General features: G+C 42.2%; 1 protein-coding gene across 1 annotated transcript in view; it reads right to left on the bottom strand.

Moving 5' to 3' along the window:
- Positions 1 to 18,826, bottom strand: part of LOC137333419 (uncharacterized) — a 246,778-nt gene that overhangs the window by 8,640 nt on the left and 219,312 nt on the right. Inside the window, exon 5 of the mRNA XM_067997569.1 lies at positions 5,371 to 5,433. Coding sequence (XP_067853670.1) covers positions 5,371 to 5,433 — 63 coding nt within the window. The remainder of the gene's footprint in view (positions 1 to 5,370; positions 5,434 to 18,826) is intronic.

Here is an 18,826-nt window from a genome sequence, read left to right as displayed (position 1 = left end):
CATAGGATGATGACAGTCCCTTCTTGCAGACTTATAGAGCACCCTTGCACCCCTTGTAGGTTCTCACCTTGTTTTTTTTTCCCAATTGAAGGATGCAATGGAGAATGCAATGTGGATGAGAAAGAGCAGCCACAAACACAATAGAAGGATAGGAGAGGAGAGCTTACTGTCTTTGAGCTACATTTTCCACCCTTCATGATAATGTTTATTGGCAAATCCACAATTTGCAACTTTTTTTGGCCATTTTTTCGGCACTGAATTGAACATGATTTGTGCATCTCTGAAGTGAAAATAACATTTTAAAATATACAAAGGGGTTGGAGTTTACAAAATCTCTTTCTATCTTCAATTCCTGTGAACACTGAGGGGGAGTGATTGGTCTTGGGCGGTAGTGCTAAACGCATGGTATTGCATTGGTCGCCTGTTATACTCATGGCCCGTTATTCAGTGCGATTGCCTTCGAACTGAATATCAAGTGGAGCATAGAACAGGCGACTGATGTGATACCACCTGTTTAGCGCCACCGTCCAAGACCCCGAGTGTATGTAGTTCAAACCTAGGAAAATGTAAGCCTGTTATTGGTGAAAAATCTGCAGGGAGCAAAGATTTAATTTTTGAAGGTAAGTGCACCTTGGGGGCATGAGTGCATTTACAGCTCCAAATGTTTCTCAAAAAAGAGCCCTGATTAATATCCATCTAACTATTATCATTTTGATATTGATTGCTTTTTTAAATACATCCTCAACCCCTCTGTCCTTGTAAACTACTGTCCCATCTCCACCTCATAAATCTCGGTCAATCTTTCCCATAACTCCATGTTTCAATCTCTCTAATTAGGTTTCCGCCCCTGCCACAGCACTGAAACAGCCGTAATCCAAGTCAGAAATGACACCCTCTGTGACTGTGACCATGGTGTATTATCCCTCTTCAGCCTTGCCGACCTCTCTTCAGCCTTCGACATGGTTGACCACACCATCCTCCTCCAACACTTGTTCTCTGTTGTCCAGCTCAGTGGGACTGTCCTCGCCTGGTTCCACTCTTACCTATCCAATTATAGTCAGAGCATCTTCAACATTGGCTTCTCTTCCAGCCCCCGCACCATTATCTCTGGAGTCTCCCAAGGATCTATCCTTGGCCCCCGGCTACTTCTCATTTACATACTGCCCTTGGGGCCAAATTCTACATATATGCTGACGACACCCAGCTCTACCTCTCCACCATTTCTCTCGACCCCTGCAATGCTTCTGTGTTGTCAGCCTGATTGTCCGACATCCAGTCTTGGATGAGCTATAATTTCTTCCAGTTAAACATTGGGAAGACTGAAGCCATCATCTTTACCACCTGCCACAAGCTCCGTACCCTTAACTCTGATTCCATCCCCCTCCCTGGCCACAGTCTCAGGTTGAAGAAGACTGTTTTGAATCTCGGCGTCCTAGCTGACCCTGAGCTGAGCTACCAACCGCACAACCTTTCCATCACAAAGACCGCTTACTTCCACCTCTGTATCAATGCCCATCTCCACCCCTGCCTCAACCCATCTGCTGCCTTTGTCACCTCCAGACGCGATTATTCCAATGCTCTCCTGGCTGGCCTACATTTTCCATCCTCCATAAATTTCACCTCATCCAAAACTCTACTGCTTGTATTCTAACCCACACCAAATACTGTTCACTCTTCACGCCTGTGCTTGCTGACCTACATTGGCTCCCAGTTCCCCAATGCCTCCAATTTAAAATGCTCACCCTCATGTTCAATTCCCTTCATGGCCTCTCCCCTCTCTATCTCTGTATCTTCCATCCTTACAACCCCCTTAAGAACTATGCGTTCTTCCAACTGTGGCCTCTTGTGCATCCTCCATTCCCTTCACCCGACCATTGGCAGCCATGCCTTCAGCCGTCTAGGCCCTAAAGTCTGGAATTCCCTCCCTAAACCTCTGCCTGTCCATCTCTCTCTCCTCCTTAAACCCATCTCTTTGGCCAAGCTTTTAGTCACCCGTCCTAATACCTTAATATCTCCTTCTTTGTCTCAGTTTCAATTTTTGACTGATTACGATTCTGTGAAGTGCTTTGGAACATTTTCCTACATTAAATGTGCCTTATAAATACAAGTTGTTATTTTTAAAATATATTTATAGATCAATAACATGAATTAATAAATATATGCCTTACTTGGGAGGAAAACGGGTCTTACTCTTTAAAATAAACAAGATGTTCCTTAAGTTGATTTGGTTTCATCAACTTTTCAATTTCTAAGCAGAATTAAAGTTTAGATAATTGATTCTCTAACTGCACGCAGTCTCACTCCATGCAAACAGGAATGATGGAAAGGAAACTCGGAAGAGGTGTATAATGGGTGGCCGATCCGGTATCGCCTATTTTAGACTGTCACCAAAAGTTACAATTACCCCCATGGAGAGAAAAATGTTCAGAAATATGTTGGGTTTGACCAATATATATCTATAAGTCACCTGCTGTGCAGGTCTGTTCACCAATACATAGATAAACATTATCAAATGTTCTTTATGTTTTCAGAGCGTGGAGAAATGCTTTAAAAAGAATGTTGTAAACGCTCTACCATATAGCAGCACTTGTGTAGGTTTAGGGGATAAAGTTCAGTCCCACTTGTGAAACAAATCTGTCAGCTGGAAGATGTGAGGCCGAGCTTTTGGCACTTCCATATTAAAGTAACTAACTATAATTAAGAAGAATTTTTGTAGGAAAATTGTAAAGTGGAGCAAAGTGCAAAGAAAGCTTCCTGGTACGCGATGAGGAGCCTGCTGCAATATATCTGGTCTAATGAGATTTCAGTTCCATAGCAGGCTGTGTTTTAAGTTCTTAAGGGTCTTGTGACCTTAAGACAAATAATTAAGTCTTTGAAAATACAAAAAAAAGAGTGAGTTCATTAGCTCTACTTCAACAATAACCATTTCTACTGCCAAGTTTTCAGAGACAAGGCTGGTTTCCTTTTAAGTAATTGATGTAGACTTTCTTTAGCGGCCAGGCTAGACAACTTCTCAAACGTCAGTCAGGAAATCAGACCGTCAAAGGAAAACGGTGCATTCCTTCCACGCGGTCTGGGTCAGATCAGCAAAACACTGAATTTATGTTGTTTCTGCCAAATGCTTACATTTTCATGCCCTCCTGTTGCTTAGATAAAGAAAGTATTTCTTCTACTATGTGAGGCTCTGTCATATATAACTCCAGTTAAGTTTCTGACAAAATCTGCTCCTGTCTCTCTGAATTGAGCAAATGAATCTGTGTTTTACAGTTTGAAAGCTGAAAGGGTTATTGGATATCACCCGGGGAGCACAAAGCGAACAAGTTCTCATTTCTTCCTGACCTTGTGTGCATTTCCCCCTTGCAAACTGTCTAGGCCTTCAGCCTTCATTTCTCATTCTCTCTGTGGTAGCACAGGAAGGACAGCTAAGGCTTTCTGTCCAGGCTAAACAGATCGGGTTTTGTTAAAAAGCTTCTTTAACCAGAAACGGAAGGGAATACTGTGAGCAAACTGGAAACTGGCAGAGCTATAACTTTTCATGGTTCACAACTCAGTGTCGATATGCAAAAATTCTTCTTATTCCTGGCACTGAAAATGACACTTGGTGCACTGTTACACATTTTCCCACAGTTACTCTTATGCAATGTCTAAAGGTCAAAGGAAACAATTTTGGTTTTAAAAATACAAAAGAGGTCACTTGGTGAAGCAGAACTGGCTCAGTTAAGACAGCAAATGTATCCATCCAGCTTAAAGAGATTGATTCCCTTTCTGGCAGTATACCTAGGCTGTACTTCAGAAACAGTAGAAATAGAAAACCCATTGTTCTCAAAGCCTGAATCCCCACTTTGTTTTAAAGCATTTTGTTAACTATTGCTTGAATTTTTATTTCTCGGTCCTTCTTATTAGACTATCTGGTAGGTGTCTTCTACGCCTAGGTTTGGAAGAATTCCTTAATTTCTAATACAACAATAGAATTCCACAGTATAAGCAAGAGCCTTGCACAGCAAACTTTTGTGCCTGCTACAGCACACACCTGACGCTGCTGAATTTTCCATGCACAGTGGGCGCTTGCATGTAATATTCCGATCACTGGGACCTTACTGCTGGGGGAGGTGTGGGACATCTGATGCTGCTGCAGAGGTTAAAAGGCCTGCAGCTCCAAGTTCAAGGGGAGGGTGTTTTTGGTGACTTAAAGCTTCACCACCTTACAAATCACTGGCACAATGGAGTCAAGACAACCATAAGCTCCTTGATTTGCTGATGCATTAGTATAATTGCTCCTGGAAGAAGTGTGGTTGAGAAAGGGTGCCCTGTTTGGCACTTCCCCACAGGCAAACTGCACAGAGTGCATGGATGGAGGTGGTGGTATATGTCATTGATGTTTCCATCACACAGGGAACCTGGCTACAGATACAGAAAATGTAAAGAGACTTCAGAACATCAGCCAAGATAATACTACCATGACCTTACACCAAGTAGATGGCAAAGTATGCATGCCACAAAGGATTTCCTTCCATTCTGACTACCTTACAGTTATTGGAATGTTTACCATGAATGCCCATTCTGCAGTAGGGCACACTGTGCAAAAACGACTTATACTTGTAACCCTTGCCAAACTGATATCCTTAAAAGGCTTCACCCAAAAAATACTTCAAACAATATTGTGGATATGAGTACATGTACATGTACACACACCCACGATAGGCTGCAGAATGCACAGCATCACTGTATGTTTTCTGTCACTTCCTGCCTCTCAACTCTGCTATTTTGCTTGCAGGACTAGGCAGCATATAATAACAAAAAAGCATAAATGGACAGTAGGAAGGTTCTTGAGTTTCTTTGACGAGGCCATATGGGAAATCATTGACATGGAAAGCATAGAGGGAGTGGGACATGGTTAAGTCAAAGGCATACTCCAAGCTCAGGCCCAGTGCTATCCTTGTCATGTTGTTCCTTCTCGCCCTACTCAGGCACAGGCAATCACTGAAGCACATGCCATGTAGCACAATATATTCTCATGTAACAATATTTGAAAGGGTGTCATGCAGATAGCATTGTAACATATGCTCCTCTTCTCTGTAAGGCCCAGTGTAGGGAGCCCCTGCCCCTGGTCCCACCCCCCTGGTATCAACTTGGAGGACAGTAGTTCCACCTCTTACAAAGCTGACCAAGAACTCAGAAAGTTAGTGAGAACCCACCATATCCGTCCCTGCCTGTTTCTGCAACATTCCATCAGACCCTCCCCTGGAGTTACGGCAGGAGTCCGACAGAACTCCTGAGGACATTTGGGGCCAACATGTTAAAACAAAGACACTTCAATTTCCACAAGAATATAAATTTAAAAGCATTTAAGAAATGTTATAAAAGACTTACAGTTACAGATGAAGTTGTAACACTTTGAAGATCATCCTCAATGTCTTCTTGGTCATTATCACTCTGTTTAAAATAGAATACTTTTATAGAGTAATTGTATTTTATTTTATTATTAGCTCATATACAACATAACTTGAGGATACCAAAGCTCCATTGATAATACAATAAAATATTACTGCAATTATGATTTTAGAAAAAGGACCTTTGGATACCGCAAAAATCGATTTCACTGCTTGAACAGCTCTGGTGACTTCCGATAATATAACCTATAAAGAGTGTCCCCTATGATAGTGGCTTGCTGCATGCTGCTTAACTTTGCTTTGCAACGGGGACAATGCATGACACCACCATTGGACGAGGACCTTCAGTGTGGGTGAGGCAGACAACATTGATGACAAAAGGAAGGCGAGGAAGCAGGAGGGCTCCAATACCTGCCTGCAACCAGAGCTTTTCAGTAGCAGCTCATTGAAGAGTGCTTCAGCTGAACCATCTCTGGTCCTTGCATTAACGGTCATGTCCAGTATCTTTCCACCCTCAAATATATTGCATTTGCCCAACTAGTATTTTCAGGTCTTGAGCTACCCAACCAGTGGTCCTTAAAGGGACCACTGGGGCCACTTAAAAAAAAGCCCCCTAACTTCAGAAAATTGTGATTTTTGTGGAAGGAGCAGGAGAGGTCTTCCGGGCTCCACAAAAAAACTGCAGGTTTCTGCCGACCCACCCTTGCCACGCCCTCCCTATTGACTCCCCCCCCGCCCGGACTTAGAAGTGGTCCTCGGTGCCGGCTGAAATTGGTTAAGCCCCAAAAGGCAAGCTGCGTTGGAGCACCTAATTGGTGCCCGTAGTTTGCCTTAAATCATGACGATTAAGCCCAAGGACAAATGTAGTTTGGTCCTTTCCGTTCTGGCACCGGAATCGCGCCCGGTCTGGGACGCTAACGAATTTGGGCTCCATTATATCTGGAATTACTGCCATGTACAAAATACAGGCTTGCAAGTAATTGTGCTAAGGTACTATGACTTCCAGAACCCACTAATGACAAGCAACAAATTGATTTGTTGCTAGTGTATATAATATAGCTATACAACAATAAAACGAGATAAACATGCATTATTCAGTTATGAAGCAAAGGATATAAAGAAAACCTGAAACTTATTCATCATTAATTCACAAACACCTTTGAGTTTCTGGCTGTGATGATATATTGCTAGATAGTTCAATGTGCTCAGACTTGTGATATGTAGTCAAGAATACTCCCATTGCCAGTTTTTATTCAGAGTTCCACTAATTATTGTATTAAACATAATCAAACAATGCAATCACCAAGACTGAAAATGACTCCTCTTCATACTATTTTTCCCACCACATACAGGAGAGAATTTATTTCAGCAGGTTTGGAGAAGCTCTCATTTCACTTTTATGAACACATGGCCTTTTTTAATGATCAAGCTTGATAACAGGGAAGGTAAACAATAGCTGGCAAAATTCTTATCTCAGAATAGGTGAAACAACTTGGATTTATATAACGCCTTTAATGGAGGAAAATGTCCCAAAGCACTTCACAAGAGTGTAATACAACAAAAATTGACATAAATGCATTAACCTTGTCAGTATGGTTTCTATTCATATATTTTAATTCCTCTCTTCATGCGCTCACTATTAATGGATGTACAGTTCCCCAACTAACCAGCATTTCATCAAATCATAGAAACATAGAATGGTTGCAGCACAGAAGGAGGCCATTCGGCCCATCGAGCCTGTGCTGGCTCTTTGTAAAAGCATTCCAGTTAGTCCTATTCCCCCGGTCTTTCCCCATAGCCCTGCAAGTTTTTTCCCTTCAAGTATTTATCCAATTCCTTTTTGAAAACTACGACTGAATCTGCATCCACCACCCTTTCAGGCAGAGCATTCCAGATCATAACTACACGCTGTGTAAAAAAATGTTTCCTCATGTCGCCTCTGGCTCTTTTGCCAATCACCTTAAATCTGTGACCTCTAATTCTCGACCCTTCCACCAATGGGAAAAAGTTTCTCTTTATTTACTTTATCTAAATTCTTCATGATTTTGAACACTTGTATCAAATCTCCTCTTAACCTTCTCTGCCCTAAAGAGAACAACGTCAGCTTCTCCAGTCTATCCATATGACTGAAGTCCCTCATCCCTGGAACCATTCTAGTAAATCTTTTCTGCACCCTCTCTAAGGCCTTCACATCCTTCCTAAAGTGCGGTGCCCAGAATTGGACACAATACTCCAGTTGTGGCGAAGTAGTGTTTTATAAAGGTTCAACATAACTTCCTTGCTTTTGTACTCTATGCCTGTATTTATAAAGCTCAGGATCCCATATGAGTTTTTAACCACTTTCTCAACCTGTTCTGCTACCTTCAAAGATTTGTGCACATGTTCCCCTCAGGACTCTCTGTTCTTGCACCCTCTTTAGAATTGTGCCATTTAGTTTATATTGCCTCTCCTCATTCTTCCTGTCAAAATGTATCACTTTGCACTTCTCTGCATTAAATTTCATCTCCCATGTGTCCGCCCGTACCACCAGCCTGACTATATACTTTTGAAGTCTATTACTGTCCTCCTCGCTGTTTACTACACTTGCAAGTTTTGTGTCATCTGCAAATTTTGAAATTATGCCCTGTACATCCAAATCCAAGTCATTAATATATATCAAAGAAAGCAGTAGTCCTAGTACTGACCCCTGGGGAACACCATTGTTTACCTCCCTCCAGTCCGAAAAACGATCGTTCACCATTACTCTCTGTTTCCTGTCACTTAGCCAATTTTTTACCCATGCTGCCACTGCCCCTTTTATTCCATGGGTTTCAATTTTGCTGTCAAACCTATTATGTAGGACTTCATCAAACGCCTTTTGAAAGTTCATATACACAACATCAACCACATTGCCCTCATCAACCCTCTATGTTACCTCATCAAAAAACTCAATCAAGTTAGTTAAACGCGATTTGCCTTTAGCAAATCTGTGCTGGCTTTCCTTTATTAATCTAAATGACTATTAATTTTATCTCGGATTATCGTTTCCCCATCCATAGCTTCCCCATCACAGAGGTTAAACTGATTGGCCTATAGTTGCCGGGCTTATCCTTACACCGTTTTATGAAGAAGGGTGTAACATTTGCAATTCTCCGGTCCTCTGGCACCACCCCCTTATCTAAGGAGGATTGGAAGATTATGGCCAGCATCTCTGCAATTTGCACCCTTACTTCCCTCAGCAACCTAGGATGCAGCCCATCCGGACCGGGTAACTTATCAACTTTAAGAACAGCTAGTCTTTCTAGTACCTCTTCTTTTTCAATTTTTAGCCCATCCAATATCTCAACTATATCTTCCTTTACTGAGACTCTGGCAGCATCTTCTTCCTAGGTAAAGACAGATGCAAAGTAGTCGTTTAGTACCTCGTCCGTCCCCTCCGCCTCCATGCATAGATCTCCTTTTTGGTTCCGAATCGGCCCCACCCCTCCTCTTACTACCCGTTCACTATTTATATGCTTATAGAAGACTTTTGGATTCCCTTTTCTGTTAGCCATCAGTCTATTCTCATATCCTCTCTTTGCCCCTCTTATTTCCTTTTTCACTTCCCCTCTGAACTTTCTATATTCTGCCTGGTTCTCACTTGTGTTATCAACATGACATCTGTCATACGTTCCTTTTTCCTGCTTCATCTTGCTCTCTATCTCTTTCGTCATCCAGGGAGCTCTGGCTTTGGCTGCCCTACCTTTCTCCCTCGTGGGAATGTACCTAGACTGTACCCGAACCATCTCCTCTTTAAAGTCCGCCCATTGTTCGATTACAGTTTTGCCTGCCAATGCCTGTCTGACTGATTTCATAGAGTCAGTCCCATTCTGCAGTCAAATCCAATACCCTGTTTATATTGTCAGATTTAGTCCATAGTGATTCTGGCCAAGACAATGCTCTTGCATGAACCTGGCAGAAGTAATCCTGCTAAGTTGTAAACTTTGAACTCATGCAAGCATGAAAATGCATGCAATTTCACATGATCATGATAGATTATTAGTTTCTTTTAAGTTTCCAATAAGTAAAGAAAACACTTTGTCAAACGAATTAAATAAATCTGGATTTATGCTTTCACCAACTTATTCAATGGAAAGATTGTTATAAATTTAAGATAAATTAATGTAAAAGATTCTTTTTAGGATGTGAAATATACTTTTAAATGTTGAGAAACAGCCAAGAAATGGAATTTTAATCACAACTGACTTAATTTATTTGTGAGCTTTGTAAACAGGAATTGAATTTCACCTGTAAAGAATCAAAAACCATGGACGTAAAATGAAGGGAGTGAAATTGTTTTTGAACTTGGCCTTTCACTGGAAAAAAAACATATGTGATAGAACCTCTTGAATGAAGAATGTAAGTGCTTCACCTCCTAATCTGTTGGGAAATGCTACAAGGTTTGTATGTCATTCTGTCTGACTGATTTCATAGAGTCAGTCCCATTCTGCGGTCAAATCCAATACTCTGTTTACATTGTCAGATTTAGTCCATAGTGATTCCGGCCTAGACAACACTCTTGCATGAACCTGGCAGAAAAAACCCTGCTAAATTGTAAATTTTGAACTCATGCAAGCATGAAAATGCATGTGTTCACAGGCTAGTTTAATCATGGTATTAGTTGGGAGACACTTCAATGTAAACTCAAGGGAATCTCCAAAACCGCTCTTTGTGTCCTGAGTTTCTGTATTTAAAATCTAACAGTTTAGCAATTAAAATATTACAAATAGCTATCTACAAGTTTACATATCAGGGGTACGGTAGCATAGTGGTTATGTTACTGGGCTAGTAATCCAGAGGCCTGGACTAAAAATCCAGAGTCATGAGTTCAAATCCCGCCACGGCAGCTGGCGAATTTAAATTCAATTAATTAATTAAATTCAATTAATTAAATAAAAAAAAATCTGGAATTAAAATACTAGTATCAGTAATGATGGCCATGAAACTATCGGATTGTCATAAAAACCCATCTGGTTCACTAATGTCCTTTAGGGAAGGAAACCTGCCGTCCTTACCCGGTCTGGCCTATATGTGACTCCAGACCCACAGCAAAGTGGTTGATTCTTAATTGCCCTCTGAAATGGCCTAGCAAGCCACTCACCACCACCTTCTCAAGGGCAATTAGGGATGGGCAATAAATGCTGGCCTCGCCAGCGACGCCCACATCCCATGAACGAATAAAAAAAAACATAGCGGTCTGTATAAATTTTTTAACCATTTTTTAAATGTACTTGTGAGCAGAGAAGGTGGCAGGCAATTTGCTTTCTATCCCTCATGCCAATGTCAAAATGGGTGTAAGGGTAAACCCGGCAACTACAGGCCAGTCAGTTTAATCTCGATGATGGGGAAGCTATGGATGGGGAAACGATAATCTGAGACAAAATTAATAGTCACTTGGACAAGTGTGGATTAACAAAGGAAAGCCAACACAGATTTGCTAAAGGCAAATTATGTTTAACTAACTCGATTGAGTTTTTTGATAAGGTAAGAGAGGGTTGATGAGGGCAATGCAGTTGATGTTGTGTATATGGACTTTCAAAAGGCGTTTGATAAAGTGCTATATAATAGGCTTGTCAGCAAAATTGAAACCCATGGAATAAAAGGGGCAGTGGCAGCATGGGTAAAAAATTGGCTCAGTGACAGGAAACAGAGAGCTGTGCTGAACGGTTGTTTTTCGGACTGGAGGAACGTATAAAGTAGTGTTCCCCAGGGGTCAGTGCTGGGACCACTGCTTTCTTTGAAAAATATTAATGACTTGGACTGGGGTGTACAGGGCACAATTTCAAAATTTGCAGATGACACAAAACTTGCAAGTATAGTAAACAGTGAAGAGGATAGTAATAGACTTCAAGAGGTCATAGACAAGCTGGTGGAATGGGTGGACACATGGCAGATGAAATTTAATGCAGAGAAGTGCAAAGTGATACATTTTGGCAGGAAGAATGAGGAGAGGCAATATAAACTAAATGGCACAATTCTAAAGAGGGTGGAGGAACAGAGAGACCTGGAGGTGTATGTGCACAAATCCTTGAAGGTGGCAGGACACATTGAGAAAGTGGTTAAAAACGCATATGGGATCCTGAGCTTTATAAATACAGGCATAGAGTACAAAAGCAAGGAAGTTATGTTGAACCTTTATAAAACACTAATTTGGCCACAACTGGAGTATTGTGTCCACTTCTGGGCACTGCACTTTAGGAAGGATGGGAAGGCCTTAGAGAGGGTGCAGAAAAGATTTACTAGAATGGTTCCAGGGATGAGGGACTTCAGTCACATGAATAGACTGGAGAAGCTGACATTGTTCTCTTTAGGGCAGAGAAGGTTAAGAGGAGATTTGATAGAAGTATTCAAAATCATGAAGAATTTAGATAAAGTAAATAAAGAGAAACTTTTTCCCATTGGTGGAAGGGTCGAGAATTAGAGGTCACAGATTTAAGGTGATTGGCAAAAGGACCAAAGGCGACATAAGGAAAAGCTTTTTTACACAGTGAGTAGTTAAGATCTGAAATGCGCTGCCTGAAAGGGTGGTAGCAGCAGATTCAATCGTGGCTTTCAAAAAGGAATTGGATAAATACTTGAAGGGAAAAAATTTGCAAGGCTACGGGGAAATGAGACCAACTGGATTGCTCTTACAAAGAGCCAGCACAGGCTCGATGGGCCGAATGGCCTCCTTCTGTGCTGTATCCATTCTATGATTCTAATGTCACCTTTTATCTGGTCACCAAAGAATGAGGAGAATTCTTCTGAGAAGGCACCATCATGCGCTGTATCATAACCAAGCACCAGCAAAGAGACTGACACCCCGGCTGGGTTAGAGAATGAGTGAAAGGGGTCTGCCTGTGGTGAAGCACCCAGCACTAATGAGTAGCAGCAGGTACTAGTGCCAGGGACAGACCAGAAGACAACTTGCTGGTGGGCCAGGTCCCTTCCCCGGTCTGTCAAGAAAACTGCTTACTTCACATATGTATTGGAAGGCCTGCCAAGGAGTTTCACCATCATGGCTGAAAGTTGGAGAAGTCGGCTTCCAGCGTGTGTGGTGTCCTCTCACATGGCATCAGCACACTGCAGTCTACCTTGGAGAGTGTGGCCACCTCTAGGAACGCTGTAGCCAGGTTCTCACAACATGACACAATGGTAGAAGCTCTAACAGCCGCCATGCAGGCTCTGGGCTCCACCTTGGAGAGATAGATGTCCATCGTGCAGAGATTGGTGGATCATGTGTTAATTGTATGATTTATATCAATGAGTATTAATTGTATTCAGGTGGTGGGTATCAATTGGGGACTCTTTTGTATTCTTTATATGGAAGAGCTTATCTAGGGTGTTATGTTTGTATATAGGGGAATCTCTATGAATAAAGGCTTGGAAACAACTAAAGACCAGGCTCTAGTATTCTATCCTTCACCACAGGGCTCTCCAGTTTTAACACCATGTAGATAGGGGCTTTCAAGGATTCACTCATCTTCTGCAGTCTGCTCTCCCACAGATCAGTGGAAGTGATGAGCTGCAGCTCCATAAGAGTCGCAGTGGGAGCAGCACGAGTTGCCTGCTCTCAGGAGGTCAGCACGTTTGCTTTCTCGCCACTTCCTCAACCAGTAAAAACCACGGTGCCAGAAAGCCAGCTGGACCAGCTGAAATGCTGCAGTCTGCAGCTGGGCCCACTCAGTCTCAAGCTCCCTGAAGTTGTCAGCCACGAGCCTTTCAAGGGTCCCCACATGAGCAACAGCAACCTTCCACCAGCTCTGCTGAACCACAGGGAGAGCATATCATAGGACTGGTAGTGTTAGTAACCCTTCTTAAGGAATTCACTACAATATTGTGTTTGGAATTAAAATCATCACCTTTATCACATGTGGGACTTAGGTCTATAGTTTCTTTTCATTGCAACTTCTTAGTCTACATTGTCAGAATGTCATTGATATGGAGCTTGAATAAAAGGTTTCAATGTTCTTTAATGCAGAATTAAGGAAGTAGGGTGAAGGGGGTAACAAGGGTTTTTAATGCAGAAGGATTTCCGTCAGTTTTAAGATAAGGGGATTGAGCAGGTTACTGAAAGCCATGCTCCATCAACTGATTCATGGCCTCCCTAGCTGCAATGTGTTGATGGAGTGGAAGCCTTTCTTGTTAACAAAACTCCTGTCTCATCTACTGGTGCTCTGATAGTTACACGCGTGCTGTCTATTATGCCCTGGACACGAGGGAAGCCAGCCACTGCTGCAAATCACAGAGCTCTCTCATTCTGGCTGTTGACACCCATTGGAAAGGTAATGTACTGGTTTGCTCTGGCAAGGGGGGCATTGGTGACATGCTTGATGCAGCTGTGCACTGCAGACTGGAAGTTGTGGGTGATGTCCCCTGTAGCAGCCTGGAAGAAGTCTGAGGTGAAAAAGTTACAGGCGGTGGTGACATGGCCTCTCATCCAGCAGGTCCTACTGCAATAGGCTGTATAGATCAGCAACGGATTTTCTGAGTAAGCACACAGAAATATCGCAGGAACTGACTCTGGTCTATACAAACTACGAGCTGGGTAATGTCTTCTATGAGCAGTTCCCCTCACCTGCTCTAACAGGCCCACCCGCTGCTTGCCCTGGTTGTTGATGCTGCTGTTCTTCATCCAACTATTCCTCCTTGATTCCTGCGATGAGACGGTTGTCCTATGAGGAAAGATGGGGTAGAATGGGCCCATACTCTCTGGAATTTAAAAGAATGACAGATGATCTCATTGAAACATCTAAGGTTCTGAGAGGGCTTGACAGGGTAGATGCTGAGAGGCTGTTTCCCCTGGCTGGAGAGTCTAGAACTAGGGGGCATAGTTTCAGAATCAGGGGTCGGCCATTTAAGACTCCATCCAAAGGAATGAAGCAAAAATAGCACTGTTTCAGGGTAAGTAAGGGGGAAAAAAAACAGAAAGAAGCAAATTTTAAGCTAAGAAGTCCCTTGGAAATCCACTAATCAAAATAGCAAATGTACTTGCCTGTTTCCGGTAGGTGCATTTGCTACCTGTCAGCTCCCAAGTTAAAATGGCGGTTGCCAGATTTTTGGCAGGAATGGGACGGTAAATTGTTCTTTGCCATTTTAACTGCTCAGCTGCCCCGTTCCTGTCTGGTGGGTTAGGTTAAAATCGCCCCATTCCTGGTAGCGTTCTAGTGAACCTATAGTGCACCTTTTTCAAAGTTTTTATATTTTTCCTATAATGGGTGCTCAAAGCTATACAGAGTAGTTCAACTGTGGCCTAACTAAGGTTTTCTAAAAGTTCGATATCATTTCCTTGCTTTTGTATTCTATGCCTCTAGATACAAAATGAATGACTCTATTTGTGTTTTTTATGGCCTTATCTACTTGTGCCTTCTATGATCTGTGTTTCTCCAGACACTCTTGTTCCTTTATTCCATTTAAAATCTTACCATATAATTACAATTCATCTCAAAACCCACATCTGTCCACCACTATGAACTGCCCAAACTGCAAGTTCAAAAATAGTACCAGTCTAAGCCTGACCTACCTCAGGAGAGATTTCATATTAGTTACCAATCTGATGCATGAGAACACCAGCCGCATAAACTGGCAGTGGACCATCACCCAATTCCCTGCAGAAACACCTCCTCATCCTATTACTTTCTACTTCTAAAAAGCCTGAGAATTTAAGAAAAAAGCTACACATGAAAGATTATGTCTACAACGTGTGTGTGCATGCACATTTAATTTAAAGAGGCACTCCAAAATCTTATTTGCGCTTCTTTAGTGGAGCTACTTCGCTAATACACTCAAGTGAATTCAAGTGCTAAAGATAAATGATAGCACTGGGTCACAGCATGAACTAGGAATTAGAGAACAGTTTCAGCATGGTGGCAGTTTAGGAAGAAATGTCTGCTAGCACTTGTGCAATCAACAGGAGTGAACATCGGTACTAACTGTAACAGAAAAATGTCATCATATCATTTAGTTAAGGATTTGAGCACAATATGAAGCTGACCTTTCACTGTATCTACACCAGCTCCACCTAAATGTTCCAGAAGAATGTAGTCTAAAGTCAAACGAAAATCTATTTTCCCAGGCTGTCAATGATTCAATGTTGTATGTGCTACAAATATTTTATACTCCAGTACAGCAATATATGAGAGCATTTGTCAATATTTTCAATTATATTTGAATTTTAAGGTTATAAAAAAGTAAAGTTTCAGAATTTTATTAGAGATGCTTTACATGTTTTTATAAATGCATCAATTTGCAATTAACAGCCTCGTTGTTTTCCATGAAATCCCAAAATATGAAGTTAAAACAAATTATCAATGTTTGTCCATGATTTACAATGTAAAATCTATCTGTAATGCAACACAATGTATAACTGCTTCCTACATACGGTGTAAGAAATTAAAATGAAATTATAAATAATCCTGTCTTTGTTCACAATTACCTGGATAAGTTTCTGCTTTAATTTACTCTTCTGCTGCAAAAAAATTATCTTAAAATGACATGACATTTTTTGGTTGTGTTGATAACAAGGAAGCTGAATCAACATTCAGCAATTCAAGAAACCTATAATTTATAGTACTGTAATTACTGATAAGAGAGGGTATCCAGCAACTTAGGCACAATTGAAAATATGTTTTTTTTCTTTGGCAAACACCCAATGCAAGTAGTTACACACATTACCAGGTCAGCCTGATCTAGCATAAACCTTTAAGGCTCCAGTAGCATAATGATGTGGGCTCTCCCTTTTCACATTAATCCCTCATAGAGTGGGGTGAATTTCCGCAGGGGTTTTCCCGCTCGTCTCCCGTAACTTTAGTAGAAGAGCTGTGGAGACCTCGGAAAAACATAGTTCATGTCACTGAAGGGCATTTGCCACACATGGGCCTATTCCCCCAATGTATTTAAATCAGCCTACTGCCTACTTATTTCATCTGATGTCCTTATTCCCGCACTCATGTTAGTGTCATCAGCAAACCTAAGAATTGTTCACCTGATGCCTTCATTCAAATCATTGATAAAGACTGTGAAGAGCAATTGTCTTAATCATGCCCTGCAGGACTCCACTAGTAGCTGGACCCCACGTAAAGCTGCTACCATTAATAACTATCTTCTGCCTACGCGAATGCAACCTATTCACTATCCAGCTTAAAATTTGCCCGCCAATCCCATTGGATGCAACCTAATTTAGCAGCCTTCTGTGCAGCACTTTATGAAAGGCTTTTGGGAAATCAAAATACACAGACTCGGTCTTTGATTTCAGCTCTCAACCTGCCAAAGTTTTTGGAATTTGGTATGGGTGCCTGCCTGGGAAAGTGTCCCAGGCAGGCACCCATACCACTAGGAGTGCATCATGGGCACCCACCTGTCCCAGGAGGCAGAGAATCCTGACAGAATGTGTTGGGTTCAGGTGAGGCGGGGGGAGGGTGCAAGAGAGGAGTGGCCAGGGCTCTGCCACAAAGAAAATACAACTGCCCTCTTTGTAAGGGGATAGAGGTGGAAAGAATTGGAAAATTGGTCAGAGAGGCCGCCCTGCCCACCCTAAATTTTTCTCGCCCACCCCAGAAGGGAAGGCCATCAGCCACCACTCCACTGCCTTACTGCATGCAAATGATGGTGGGGAGGTGGTGCCTGGCAGCCCACCCATGCCCATGCCCTCTGTCCACTGCCACCAAGAGGAGGTGGCGTTGGCCCCAGGGCAGCGGCTACAATTCTGCTGAGCAGCATGTTGAAGGCAGAAGGACCCAGTCGTTACCTCTTCAATGATGTCCTGCAACTCATGGAGAACCTCTTCCGAAATTTAAAAATCTTCGGGGCTCTCCTGCCCCTTTTAAGTGCTCCTCCACCTCTGCTCTCGCTAAGGGTATCCTGTTGCAGCACCCCTAAATTTCACTTCCTAGCAGCGGCAGGCTCCCTCTTGCTGGCGGGAATCCAGCTGGGAACCTGCCTTGTAGAAATAATCAGGCCCAACCCTGTAGAAAAAGGCCAGGAGTCCTGCCCTGACCCTCCTCCAGCAGAAGGAGGAATATCCAGGCCTAAGTACCTTTCTCTATGAAGAAGCCATTACTGATTTGTTCAGGAGAGAGAGTTTATAAGATATTCGGATGGTGGAGTCGGGAGTATGTCTTAATATGGTATGTGCCATATTGATCATATATTCCATTATCTGTATTCACACAGAAGGTGCACGAGTGTATAATCGTGTATACAATGCCAGTACAATACCCAAATGGATAAACGTGCTTACATGCTCATAATATATCAGCATTCTGCAAAGAGTATCAAAACCTCAGTGGACCACCGAAGAGTGTCATACACCTGAGAATTAATTGCCATCACATTCATGCAAAGCAAGACTCCAGCACAGGCACAACACAAGAGAAATAGCAAATGGTGTTAAGAAGGAGACACAGGATGAGGCACTGAGCAAGGTGTAAGATGGGTCATGAGGTTCTAGTTGGTAAAGGGCAGCCACCAAACATTGAGTTCCATCACTGAGTTGTATGGAGATAGAGACATTAGAGGGCCCACTTTCAAAAAAAGGGTCCACCATATTAAAGAATCACTTGCCTCCTTGCACATGATTTGGGTAGTGTCAGGGAATCGAACACAGGAGATTAAATAGAGTCCATGATAGGACAGATTCTACATGGTTTGTGAAAGGAACTGACTTGATTGGCCGAATGGTTTTACTTGTTTGACTTTGTAATGTTCTTATGGAGTGTTTGATGTGAATCAATATGGCCTGGAATTTCCTCCGTGGGCGCAACCCAGAAGTTAGACCCGAAAATTACGCCTATTTTGCCGATGCTCAAATTTCCTGCCAATCTCATTAGAATACACCCAAACATAAATCAGTGGAAATCAGCGTAAACAGTCGGGGCCCAAGGAAAGCGCCAAACTCACACCATTTATATGAAAATTAATGTTTCAACTCATTTAACCATCATTCATCCACATCAGTCACAGCATGTTTAAGAACCTGGGAAGCTTTTCAGTTTTTAATGTGACTTATACTTATAAAAATTAATTCAAAGAAACAGAAAATACAGTGCAGGTCTCAGTGAAGTTTTTTTTTAAAAAGGTTCAAAAAATTGCAATAAAATACCAAGAAAATGACTTTGTTTCCTGCTGCGCCTGAAAATCTGGTGGCAATTTTGAGAGAACCTCCGAGCAAGTGCAATTGCAGGAAACTCTACGACATGGGGGGAGGCGGGGGGGCATTATTATGGGCGGAGATATGTTCGGACAGAAGGATCAATAGACGATCATAAAAGATCGAGGAGATTTGGGCATATTATACTTACGCACATAAGTCACTTACACCCAAAATTGCACAACCTTTTAGGTCTGTAATTGATTTGCTCCCCAGTTACGCATGACTTTGGGCGCAATTACATGGGAACTTCGATAGTTATATATATCAATCTTCTAGGATGTTCCAGGCC

The sequence above is a fragment of the Heptranchias perlo genome, chromosome 16, assembly GCF_035084215.1.
Source record: "Heptranchias perlo isolate sHepPer1 chromosome 16, sHepPer1.hap1, whole genome shotgun sequence".
NCBI classification, from domain to species: domain Eukaryota; kingdom Metazoa; phylum Chordata; class Chondrichthyes; order Hexanchiformes; family Hexanchidae; genus Heptranchias; species Heptranchias perlo.
The sequence above is the reverse complement of the archived record's forward strand: the minus strand, read 5'-3'. Positions and strand labels throughout refer to the sequence as shown.